At 33.7% G+C, this 12298-nt stretch overlaps 1 protein-coding gene across 2 annotated transcripts in view; it reads left to right on the top strand.

The window, feature by feature from the left end:
- The window catches only part of LOC140436556 (anoctamin-4), a 97704-nt gene that overhangs the window by 60492 nt on the left and 24914 nt on the right, over positions 1–12298 (top strand). For both annotated transcript variants that reach the window (XM_072525470.1, XM_072525471.1), the window contains exons 7-12: positions 59–204; positions 650–749; positions 5147–5254; positions 8000–8205; positions 10736–10902; positions 12191–12286. In XM_072525470.1, coding sequence (XP_072381571.1) covers positions 59–204; positions 650–749; positions 5147–5254; positions 8000–8205; positions 10736–10902; positions 12191–12286 — 823 coding nt within the window. The remainder of the gene's footprint in view (positions 1–58; positions 205–649; positions 750–5146; positions 5255–7999; positions 8206–10735; positions 10903–12190; positions 12287–12298) is intronic.

Raw genomic sequence — 12298 nt, 5'->3', positions numbered from 1 at the left:
CTCTAGAGAAGCTGAGTGTGTTAGAACATGTAATTATCATAGAAAATTATTATTTTAGGATGATAAAAAGGAATCTAATAAAGTAGAAACCATGTATTCGAAATGGCAAAAACGATGGAAGGAGTTCTTCGAATTCAATCATGATCTTATCAACAAAGAACCATCTTTTTACGATGCTACTGAAGGAGGAGATAGGGAAGAACAGTAAGTTGACGAATTAGTAGGGTTAGTTTATTGTTGTTGTAAAAAAATCTTTCACATTTAAAAAAAAAACTTTTTTATATTTCAAAAACTGCCGTATTGATTATTGAACGATGTAAAGCTTGTGTTATGAGAAGCTTTCAAGACTTGCTAACTTATTTATTAAATCTTTTCTCTTCTTAATAATTATAGATTTGACATTTTTTCTAAAAATATAATACCACCAAATTTTATAATGGCATTAAGTAGCGATCGTGTTAAAACTAACAAACAAAAAGTTAACGCTTCTTCGATTTGATTGTCAATCCTGTATTAAAACAGCCATACACATAATCGTGCAACAATAAAAAAACTGTTGTGACTCCGGTCGGTCAACATAGTTTTTGTATTATATTGATTATAGGAGCATTTATTCATGAATATAGTTATATAATAATGTTTGTTTTAGGTTTGTAGTAAAAGACCGAGTAACTGAGTATTCCAGTGCGCAGAGAAGTTTAATAGTAATGCAGATTCTGTTGAGGGTTAAATTCGATGACACTGACAAGGTAAGTTTCTGTGCTCGTAATTTAAGGTATTTAACAAATAGTCCAGGCATTAGTAGTAGTTTTTAATCAATATTTCTAGAAAACGGAAACAATAGTAACGGTCGGTAAATGTATTTCGAATCACTGGGTGCATGCATACAAGCCGCATTTGTCGCGGTCCGCGAAATGTGTGGCTTGAAAACTGTCGTTTTTGCTAGCCTGCAAAAATGATGGAATAATCAGTTTCAGCTTGATTGTCTGTCGAACTCGTTCGATAAGCACCTCAATTCGAGCAAATCTGAATTGTGGGGGTACACCGATTTAAAAAAAAACGACTATTTATCCATAAGCGGCACATTCATTTATTTTTTTTTTATTTTATTTTCAATTTATTTTTTTAAAATATTTATTTCAAATTCAAAGTGTACATTTCTCAACGATTTGTTCCAATATGACGGATCTTCGCCAGATAAATAGAACATTTTTATTAGAATTTATAGAACTCTATCGTAGTTTTCCGTGTGTGTGGAAGATTAAAAGTAGCTCGTGCAGTGATCGAGTTAAGAAAGGTAGAGCATATGAAAGTTTATTAGCAAAGTTAAGAGAAGTGGATGCTGATGCAACAAAAGGATCAGTAAAGAAAAAGATTGATTTATTAAGAGCAGGCTACAGAAAGGAATTCTGTAAATCTGTAGTATTATGATGATCTGTCATTTTTGAAGGATAACGAAACCACACGTTCTAGTGTATCAAATTTAAAGAATGGCGATATTTCTTATTATGGCAATGACAATAATACTTGGTATACCTCTTCCTACAGTTAATAAGGTGTTTACAAACTAAAGGCTTTTATTATAATACACTTCTCCAAGAAATTAACGCACCATCGTAAAAATGGGTCACTTTTGATGGCTCAAATTTCCTAAAAATTTCCGATTTAAGTGATTTTTTCAATATGTTATAGCCTTTTATTAGTATAATATTGGTGCTAGACAGATAAATTGTCATTGTATACCAGGTGTGCCAATCAAACTGTGATTTTTTCTCAAACTTCACGTGACCCTGTAGAATATTCTAGCATTTATAAAATACTGAAATTAAAACCCAACTATAGCTTCATGTTTTCTTAATATTCTGTTTTTTGATATATTTGCTTATGTTGGATAATAAAAAAGTTAGGTACTTTAATAACTAGCCTTGTTTTTCGTCAATATAGGGTGTTTTTAAAGAATTATGGCAAACTTTAAGGGGTAATTCTGCATTAAAAAATAATGACAGTTTGCTTTATATGTATTTTATAAACATATGTCCGCAAATGCTTCGTTTCCGAGATGGGGGTGTTGAAATTTTTCTTACAAACAGAAGATTAATTTATTAATTGGTTAAAATAATTTAGACAACAAATGTTTTCCTTACCTTTAAATATTCTTTCTTTAATACAGCATAAATTGCATTACAGGTCTCTGGTATAATCTGACCCAAAGCTTGAGGTGAAATGATTACCGAAAATTTTAAATCTTCGTAATATCTGCCGGTACCAAGGAGTCGTAAAGACGCTGTAAGCAGGGGAGTTACTAATTTTAAAAAGGGTGCAATATGTTTCGTACACCATTTTCAAATAATTAAACCAATCGCAACGTTCCAAATTTATTTCCTTTAACAAGTTTAAATGAGAAAACTTGTTTCCCATCAAGAGCCATTGTTTCGCCCAATTTATTCGTTTACGGACAAAATGGGTTTTTTGTTTAATTTTATGGCAAACGCCGTCGCTACTAGCTCAAATAAGTTCGTTTCATATTCTAGGTAGAGTGCCCGCTGGCAAATTTTTTAGAGATTTATACTCTCTTGAAACTTCTTGTACGGATTCCTTAGACCAAGTCTGCCACAGTTTTCCTCTGTAACTTTTTTGGTTCGGGGGCGTTATCCCCCTATATTTTCCGAAACATGACCGTTTCACGACATGTGCTAAAATGATACATACTCTTGCCATATTTATTGAATGTCTTGATTTCAGTGAATAATAAAAGGAAATAATATTCTCTGACGCCATAGATGGGACGGTAAGGGTGTCCACCCCCCTAACATGACCGAAAAACGGTCAGTGCAAAAATGTTAAATAACCAGCTAATAGAAACTAACGGTTCTATTATTGTCTGACACCAAGAGCAAGCCCGTTTTCCAGTCTGACGCGTCAAACGTCTCCGCGAGAAATGAGGTGCATTTCCTGCAGTGCTAAAACATCTACTTTGTACGTGTTCACTATGTCTAGTAAAGATGTGAGTGCTCCAGTTCGGTACAGAGTTCGCGTATTGCATGTTCCTATTCTCAATTCCATTTTTCGTTTGCAGACTCGTCGTCGTGAGTTCCATCTAGCTATTAGTTTATTAGTTTAGTATTACATTAATTAGTGTGGTACATTAATGTTGATACATAGGATGGTACGAGTCTATGTCCTGTCTTTGTTGGATTTGAACAGAGGAATTATAATGCTGTCTGACCATACAGATCGAAATACCTGATTTGTTCAAATAAAATTATATAATTTTACCAGCCAAGACATTCCACATTCTGGTAGGTTTAACAAAAAAGTTAATGGTATACCGTCTGGACCTGGAGCGGAATTTGTAGTTGATAATAGGGTATCCCTAAGTTTTTGCATTGTAATAGGTATATTCAGTATGTTATTCTCATCTGAGTAGTACTCCAACTTTGTTTTTTCGCGTTTTGTTATACTTTTGGAAGCGTAGAATTATTTTATGTTTTTAGGTATAAATGAATATTACGTCATTTTTTCCTTTTTTTCGTTCGTTAAGGTTACAACATCAATATTAAGTGTAGTATTTTTTATCAATTAATCTAAATAAATTCATTCGTAAATAATAATTTTAATTAAATAATGTTTTTATAAATAAGCTTAAATATTCATATAATCTAATTTGTGTTAAATACAAAAATATACAAAAAATAAGGTATTATTGTCTAGAACATTACCATATTTTCCTCTTACCATAATTACTAGATCATCCGCATAGGCCTCTTGCGTCCACTTGTACCCACTATGTTTCAAGAAGCGAGATCAAGTCATTCACCAGGAGTGACCACAGCAGGGGAGAAGATACTGCTTCCTGTGGGCACCCACTAGCTATTTTGTCCAAAATCTACTCTACCTGCAGGTCTCTTAGAATCAGTCTATTTTCCAGCATTTCTTTGATAGTCTAGTTGAGATAGATCTAGTTGGATACGGTAGCGGATATCTGTTTTGATGCTGCTGCATCATAAAGAAAGATTGATAGTGCATTAACAAATGCTTCTATATCTAGAAAGGCGGTTAATACAATCTCTCCCTTATAAATGGATTGATTAATTTTATAAACTACTTCGTCCAGTGCCGTCTATGTTGATTTTCCTTCTTGATATGCAAGATGGCTGCCATTGAGAGAATAATCCCTCAATGGTCCTCCTTAATATATCTATCAAGAATTTTTTTTATCGTCTTCAACAGAAGTGATGTAAGACTGATCGGCCTGAAGGATTTAGGTAAGGCGTTGTCTTGTACTTCTATTTTATGTATATAGACTACCTTTACAGCTGTCCAAGCCTTTGGTATATAACCTAGCGTTACGCTAGCTTTAAACATCTTTGTTAGGATGGGAAATGGGATGTCCAATCCTTTTGGTAATATGACAGGAAATATTCTATCCTTCCCTGAAGATTTAAATGGAGTAAAGTGGTTTATGGCCCACTTTACATTCTCCGGTTTGATGTCTATTGCAGATAATTCTAAGTCTTCCTTCCTAGGACCTATTTAGGTCCCATTTAGGTCATTTTAGGTTTTCAGCCTGAATCTGCTCATCAATAATTAATGATCCTGAGAAATGGTTTTGTAGTAAGAGCTTTAGCGTTTCCTTTTTAGTTTCGGCAAAGGTGCCATCAGGTCTTTTATGTAGGCCTGGTCCCTATGCTGAATCTTTGGCAAGAGTCTTGTGGATTCTAGTGCTGCCAGTCATATCTAAAATACTCTGACAGAACGTCTTCCAAAAGTCCTTTCTCTCTCTTCTTATCTTTTTATTTTATACCGTAATAGTTTTCCTCTATGTTTCCCAGTTCCCCAATTCATTGGTTTTATTCGATAGCCTACTTACTTATTTTCTTAGTTTTTCCAATTTTCTGCTTCTGGAGGGTTATGTTAAGTCCCGGCTATCTTGATAGCTTGCTGAGTCTAGCTATTAACCAATGAATGACCAGATTATACAAGAGAGGAAATAATACTCTCTATCTTGCGGAGAATCTCTCTACGCGTGCTGACACTATATCCTTTCGTAATGTTGTGTGCATTGCATTGCTTCAAAATACCAGTTACATGAATAATTCTTTTATGCTCGTAATTTAAGATATTTTTAACAAATTATGATTTTCAGGTTGGAATTAGAAGGCTTTTAAATGATTACACATATTACGCTTGTTTCCCTTTACACGAAGGGAGATGGAATAAAGATACCAGTGACGGGAAAATTCTAGACCGAAGGGTAAGTATTTTGATGTACCAACTATGACATGTACTTTTTTGGGAGTTTATTTGTTCAACTAAAATTTAATTTATGTATACCTAAAATATAGTTATGTATATTTACGCATTATATGACCCAGGTATTCCAGTTTGCAACGTTCTATGGTAACGATTAGTTCGCGATCTTTACTCATTCTATGTAGAACTCTTTAGTTGGTAATTTTGGCTATCCAGGAGATCCCCAACATGCGTCTATAGCACCTCATTTCAAATGCTTCGAATCTCTTCAGTGATTAAGCTTCAGTTAAGGTCCATAACTCCACTTCATATAGAAGAACGGAGGATACGTAACATTTCAGTAAATGAACTTTTATTTCCAATTTTATATCGGAACTATTAAAGATTTTCTTAATTGTGACAAAAGCTAATCTTGCCTTCTCGATCTTTATCTTAATTTTTGTCGAGTGTTCCTACTATTCGTTCTAATTTGCACCTAAATAACAAAATTTTGTGTTGCAGGCTGTCGGTTAAAACTAATAATTGTCTTTTGATGTTACAATCAAGCTCAAAAATGTTACTTACTTCTGTTCCCCTGGAAACAAGCGTCTACAAACCTGCAGACCTTCCAGACTGTGCAAAATGACAGTTTTATAAGCGTATATTATGTTGATCAGTTGTTCTCCATTATAAGTATTCCCGTGTCTATATCGGTTAGCGCTCGGTCCACGTTGTGCTCTGAATATATATCAATTAATAATAGGGACAGTATACATTGCTGTCACACACTTTTTTATGTTTATCTCGTCTGTTTAATGACGCCCAACTCTACCAGCTATAGTTTGTCTGTAATAGATATTATTTACTAATAGACTGTCACCTCGGGGGAACAAATAAGGGTCTAACCACCTTCTGTTGTCTCTGGGTGCTCTGTAGAGGGCTTCGAATATACTGTCGAGAGCACCTCTACTTAAGTCCATTTTCGGGTTATGGACTTGGAAAAATATTTATCTTCGGTGTCTTGCCTTGAAAAAAGGCAAGATATTTCTTACATGACAATTTCTTCGTCGAAATAAAACACCAAGTTAAGTTGAAACAATTCTCAGCCACAGAGTATGGAAAATAAATGCAGGAAGCAGAGCCCCGAGAGCACTAAGCTTTCGGAGAGCCCATGAGGGACTGACTTGGCTGACCTGAAAATCTCCAATATTTATATGCGCTGTTCGAGCGATAAATAGGGATTTCCAGGTCAAGAGCCAATGGGAAAATTCGAGGCAGGGCGATGCGCATCGAAATGTGTACTAGTCCACAGACTATGGCATTCGATGACAAGACAAAGTGAATTTAATATTTCCATCAGTTCCTCACGATTTATTCTATCGAACGCATTCTGATAATCGACAAAACACACATATATATCACAATTCATATCTCTACATCGTTGAAAGAAAACGTGTATTCCAAGAAGTACCTCTCGAGTACACACTACATCCCCGAAGACGAATTGTGTGTTTGCCATATGCTCTTCACACTTTTTATATATTTATAGTAGCTTCTACTTCCTCTTCGAGAATAGGTGGTAAAGTATCGTCATTTTTATTTTGTGTGATACACTATTTTTGTCTTTAAATGTTTTTGTCACATAGTTTATCCAAGTTGTTAATTGGTTTGAGGTTTAAAAAATCGTATTCACGTTCTAATATCTGGAGTTCTTCACCATTGTTCTTCCAGAATTCTATTTTTAGCTTAGCTGGCAGCTTTTCTTATCTCTTTGTCTAGACGCTGATGTGCGGCGTAATCTTTTCCTTTGGATTCTTTTGTATCCATCATCTGTAATCTACTGTCGGTCATCCATGTTTTTTTCTGTCATGTTCGGTTACAGATATTGGTTTAATATTTCTCTTTCAATGTTTTCTTAGTGGTTTATTTCTGTTTCATTAACAACTTCTAACTTTTTACATTTTGACGCTAAAGGTAGTCACTATAAATTAGCTAGAGGTCCTAGATATGTGAATTCACAAAAGAATGCTAGGTAAACTGGGTTTTAAAACGGATTTACCATGGGTGAAAACGAGAAAATGTTGAAATCCTGCCAAGGGCTCATACTATTCGGAAATTCTAAACAACCATAAAATGTGAAAAAATTTCCTATCAATATCACATTTTTTGAGGTAATTAGTTATCTCACAACTAATAATAGATGGTAATATAAAAGAACGGAGTACTGCTGAAAGAAAACAAGTATCATGGGTGAACAACATTCGCGAGTGAAAAGGTATTCGCAGTGTCGACCAACACGTTAAACTTGCGCAGGATTGAAAAAAATGTCAGAATCATTGCCAACGTCAGTGAGAACGGACAAAGCAAATAAAGAAAAAGGATGGCTGACATGCTTAGAAAGTAATTTCCTGACAACATTTATAAACAAAGCAGTCCCAAGACAAACCTTTCCTCAACGACCTTTTAGTTTTATGTAAATTTGAAAACTAGCAAGTAGAATTTCTTCTTAAACAGTTTTTGGACCCTTGAATATTGTATAAAAATACCCTGCCCACCGATTTCTTCTACATTTTCATAAAACAAAAAGGTCTTTGAGGAGAGGCGTGAAGGAAGACAGTTAATAACCAGTGTTGGAATACATCAATTTTGATAAAATTGGGCACAAACAATTTGGTCCTTTCTAAATACAGATTATAGACTAACATTACCTGAGTGAACCATTATAATAAAAATATATCTGTAATATCTACTTCCATTTTTGTTCTAGTTGCTGTACTTAGAATGGGCTAGACCGGCCAAATGGATGAAAAGACAACCACTTAATCTAGTACGAAAATATTTTGGAGATAAAATAGGTTTATATTTTTGTTGGTTAGGTTATTATACAAAAATGCTCTACGCCCCAGCTGTAGTGGGAACTATATGTTTTTTGTATGGGATTTTTACCATTGATAGTAGTGACAATATTGCTACGTAAGTTTTTTAATTTTAACAATGTTATTATTTTTATTTTTAATACATGAATTGCCTCTTGTCACAAAATGTAAATGTTGGGAAACAACAAAAAATTGTTTGGTTTTATGAAAAACCATATTATACTTTTCTGATTTTTCGAAACATATTAAGGACCTTAAAACTGAAAATAAATCATGTTAGTTACACCTTTTATTATTGGAAATAGTTGACAAAAGGCCTTTCATAAACAAGAGTATTGTTTTACGGGGAAAGTTTTGATTGATGGATGTATTTACACAGTGTTTATTTATAATTAATATTATTTTATTAAAACAGTTCTAAGACAATACAATTAGCTTTTTGTACATCTTTGCTCATTTTTTTGCTTGTAACCGTAGGCCATTGGGCAAGCTCATTGTAAAACGATTCGTGTTCTTGAGGGACCTACTGCAAAAGTTTCTTAAGATTATTAATTTTCTCTTGATCAATTAGTACATTTGCTTCATAAGTTTTTCTTGCTAATGAAGAATAGGGAGATGGCTCAGCAATACACAGTGGGTTAGATAATAATTTTAAGGTTTTCTTAAGAAATCCACCTATAAAATCAGATATAATAACCATTCTTTTTTTAAATCTTCCGCAAGTAAATTCGTGGTAGGAAGAAATACAGTATACTCCCTCTATAACGAACACGGTTATTACGAGGTTTCGCTTATAACGAGGTACATTAGATGTCTCATGAAATTTCTATTGAACTATAACCCTCTATCGCGAGGCAAATTTGGTTATAACGTGGCTATAAATAAATACCCTTTTTAACTGCCGCCCGCAATAAACTTAACTGCCGCCAGCAATAAACTTCTTTACAATAAATACAACTGTTTCACATCTTTAGAAAATATGATAAATATAATGATACTGGACAATTTAAAGCAGTCAAAAATGACAGACTTCTTCCAATTGCAGAAACAATAGTTTATGCTATCCTTTAAAATACGCTTTATGCATTATCTAGTTGGAAAAAAATGTAAATAGAGAGTTTTTGTTTTAACATATATCATTGACAAAAAAAGTAAACAACTCTTTTTTGTTTTAATGAATTTTATTGACAATAAAAGTAAACTTTTTTTTTCAAAAACGCCATTCAAACAATATTTAGCATCTTAAATTGCTCCGAATGGCTTCACTATAGGAAGTTAATGTTTTAGAAAACAACATATTCATATGTACGCACAATATTATTGTTGTCTGATATAACGAGATCGGCTTATAACGAGGTAATTAGTCTGCCATGTCAGTTCTCGTTATAGAGGGCGTTTACTGTAGTAACATTTTCTTTTTTTTTGTTTTTCTCAATTTTGCATTCTTCTGAAACAGTATTTTTTTGTAAAATTTGGGCCAGCAACTTTGAAAGTCCAAAACATCTGCATTTTCCACTAAATCCACAGTAAACTTTCCCTGTTTTGTAAATGAAAGTATTATTTCTGATATATCTTTCATAATGTAGAATCTATCATGTTTTCATAGATTTCGTTTTACACGACCCAAGACCCTGTCACATGGCAAATAGGAGTGACTCCTTATTAAAGGTCTATAGACAACTGTTTTGAATCTTCCACTACCTGTAAGTTACATTAAAAACCTAATCATCTGTACAGTTATCACTGTATAAGTAAAACTCATTTATATTAGCTGGAACATTCTCGTCAATATACTTCTTAAGAAAGAGCAAACTTCATTATGACATTATTACTAATGTGGATGCCAAACGGATAGACGGACAGTTGTCTAATGTAATATATTTACTATACTGGAATAGTACGAAGCGATATGTTTGCCATATAATCAAAACATAAAAGCATCGCGTTTTATATTCCGCATAGTATTCTTTCGTCTGTCGAAGGGATTAATAAAACTTTTTGCTACGCCTCTTATTTACAAGTAGCTGCGCAACTGCAACTCGTTTGGCTGTTTCATTCAACTGAGGATTTTTTATTCTAGTATTGAGCAGTTCACATTCACAACAAGTATCAATTTAAAGCCTTCTAAATCTATATTCGAAATGTTCTTTAAAAAGTTTATAGTAAAAATTATACTTCACGTTCAACTCATTATATTTCTCTTGGAACAAATTTAACTTTTTTTATCTCCAGGTTAGCATCTAAGTATTTTATTTCCTTAGACGAATAGTGACTTGTTTTCAGTGGGAATGGCTGAATGTGTTCTTTTACAAGATTCGTATGATCTTGGTCTTCCGATTCGTCTGTTGGCCCTTAAATCTCCAGGAGACTCATCTTTCACAAGAAGATGTTGCAGTTCTCTTAGTTTTTTTTACCAATATCGTGCAGACTAAAAAAAGCCTTTTTGCAGACGTTGATCCTGTTCTGACGAAGCAAGGTATAGAATTTAAAAAGAGTACTTTTATGCTCTTTAATTTGAGCTTTTTCGGTTTGTTTTAAGGCATAAAATATGAGATGTATAGAAACGAATTTACAGCGAATGATTCGAATGCTTTGGGCGTATTTACTAATTTCTATCTTTTTTTCAGAAAAGAAATTTGTGATAGAACTGGTCCCGGAAATATAACATTGTGTCCAATGTGTGATAAAGCATGCGACTACCAGAAATTATTCGAAAGCTGTAAATTTGCTAGGTTAACGTATTTATTCGACAACCCTGCTACAGTCTTTTTCGCCATTTTTATGAGTCTGTGGGGTAAGAAAATAATTTTAATGATTACTACTATAACTAAGTGGCAAAACACGTGTCATTATTTTTTAAAGTTTACAAGAAACAAGAAAAACTATTGTTCTATTGCTTTTAAGAAAATATTTTTTTTCCAAGAGAAAATCTCTAGATTACAAGGTCTCGATTACAAAAATGAATGACAGATAATAAACATTAAACAAAAAAGTAATATAAGTAACTGCAAAGTTGATACTTAAAAGCAAATAACTATTTACATTTTATTAAATTTATAGTTTAAAGGTCTTTGTGGATGTTTTAATATTGGTTAACGAATTTAGAGCTCAATCCATGTTTTTACGAGGGTGGAGGACGATTTTCAAAAGTCGCCATCGGAACTATACGGCAGGGGAGTGTAGAATTGATATTCACTAAAAACCGGCCACCAGATACCGTTGCGGAAGGATGATAAAACCTGCATCGTAGTACTTCACTATGCTTCATCTACTTCCTTATCCACTTTCCAATACATCTACTCCATTCAGCGCTACTATCAACTACACAATGTTTGCTGCATTCTAGCGCTCTCTCTCCAGTCTTTTTCTCTTTTATTATGGGAGCACATATACAGGTCAGTCTCCTCATTGCCAGTTCGTTTCAGATAGAAGCTAAAACAACCATATCTCGTGTCTACCTGAGTCACATGATAATTTACCTCCCTATGTTCACTGCTCACATCTAAAGATTATTGAAGAGGCATTATTTTCAATCAGCTTTCTTTAGTCGATCATCGCTGTTATTTATTAATTACCCTTTCACTGAAATGTTCAAAAACATCTCTAAGTTTCTCTTCATCTCCAATTATTCGTCTTTTCCTCAGTCATCAAATCTATCCATGGCACTCCGGCCAGCAATGTCACCATACCAGTTGGCATAATACAGTAGCCATTACAAACCTCAAGTAATGCCTTTTTTGACTTCACTTATTTTGAAGGCATATTTCTCATTTTCAAAAATTCCATCTATGGTGTATGGAGTATGGAATACACCACCGCGTATAGCAATTTTAAACTTGCTTTGAATTCACCAACATTAGCTGCTATCAGTCTGATATTCATTTTTTTACTGCTTGTTATTCTTGTATCGATGTATTTTTTATTTAAAAAAATACTTTTGTTTCCCGTTTTTTGTTGATCTCTGTTGTCGCTCGAGCTAGTCGATCATTTGCAATATTATGTTGATTTAGTAATGTAAGATGTATGCCTATTTTTTTGTGGTTTGTGACTTTACTTTTACTTTACTATTACTTTTTATACAGCTACCGTGTTTTTGGAAATGTGGAGAAGGAAACAAAGTGTCATACAATGGGAATGGGACCTTCAAGCAACTGATCAAGATGAAGAGCCCAGGCCAGGTACTTTCAACT

This window comes from Diabrotica undecimpunctata, chromosome 3 (genome assembly GCF_040954645.1).
Source record: "Diabrotica undecimpunctata isolate CICGRU chromosome 3, icDiaUnde3, whole genome shotgun sequence".
Classification (NCBI taxonomy): domain Eukaryota; kingdom Metazoa; phylum Arthropoda; class Insecta; order Coleoptera; family Chrysomelidae; genus Diabrotica; species Diabrotica undecimpunctata.
The sequence above is the reverse complement of the archived record's forward strand: the minus strand, read 5'-3'. Positions and strand labels throughout refer to the sequence as shown.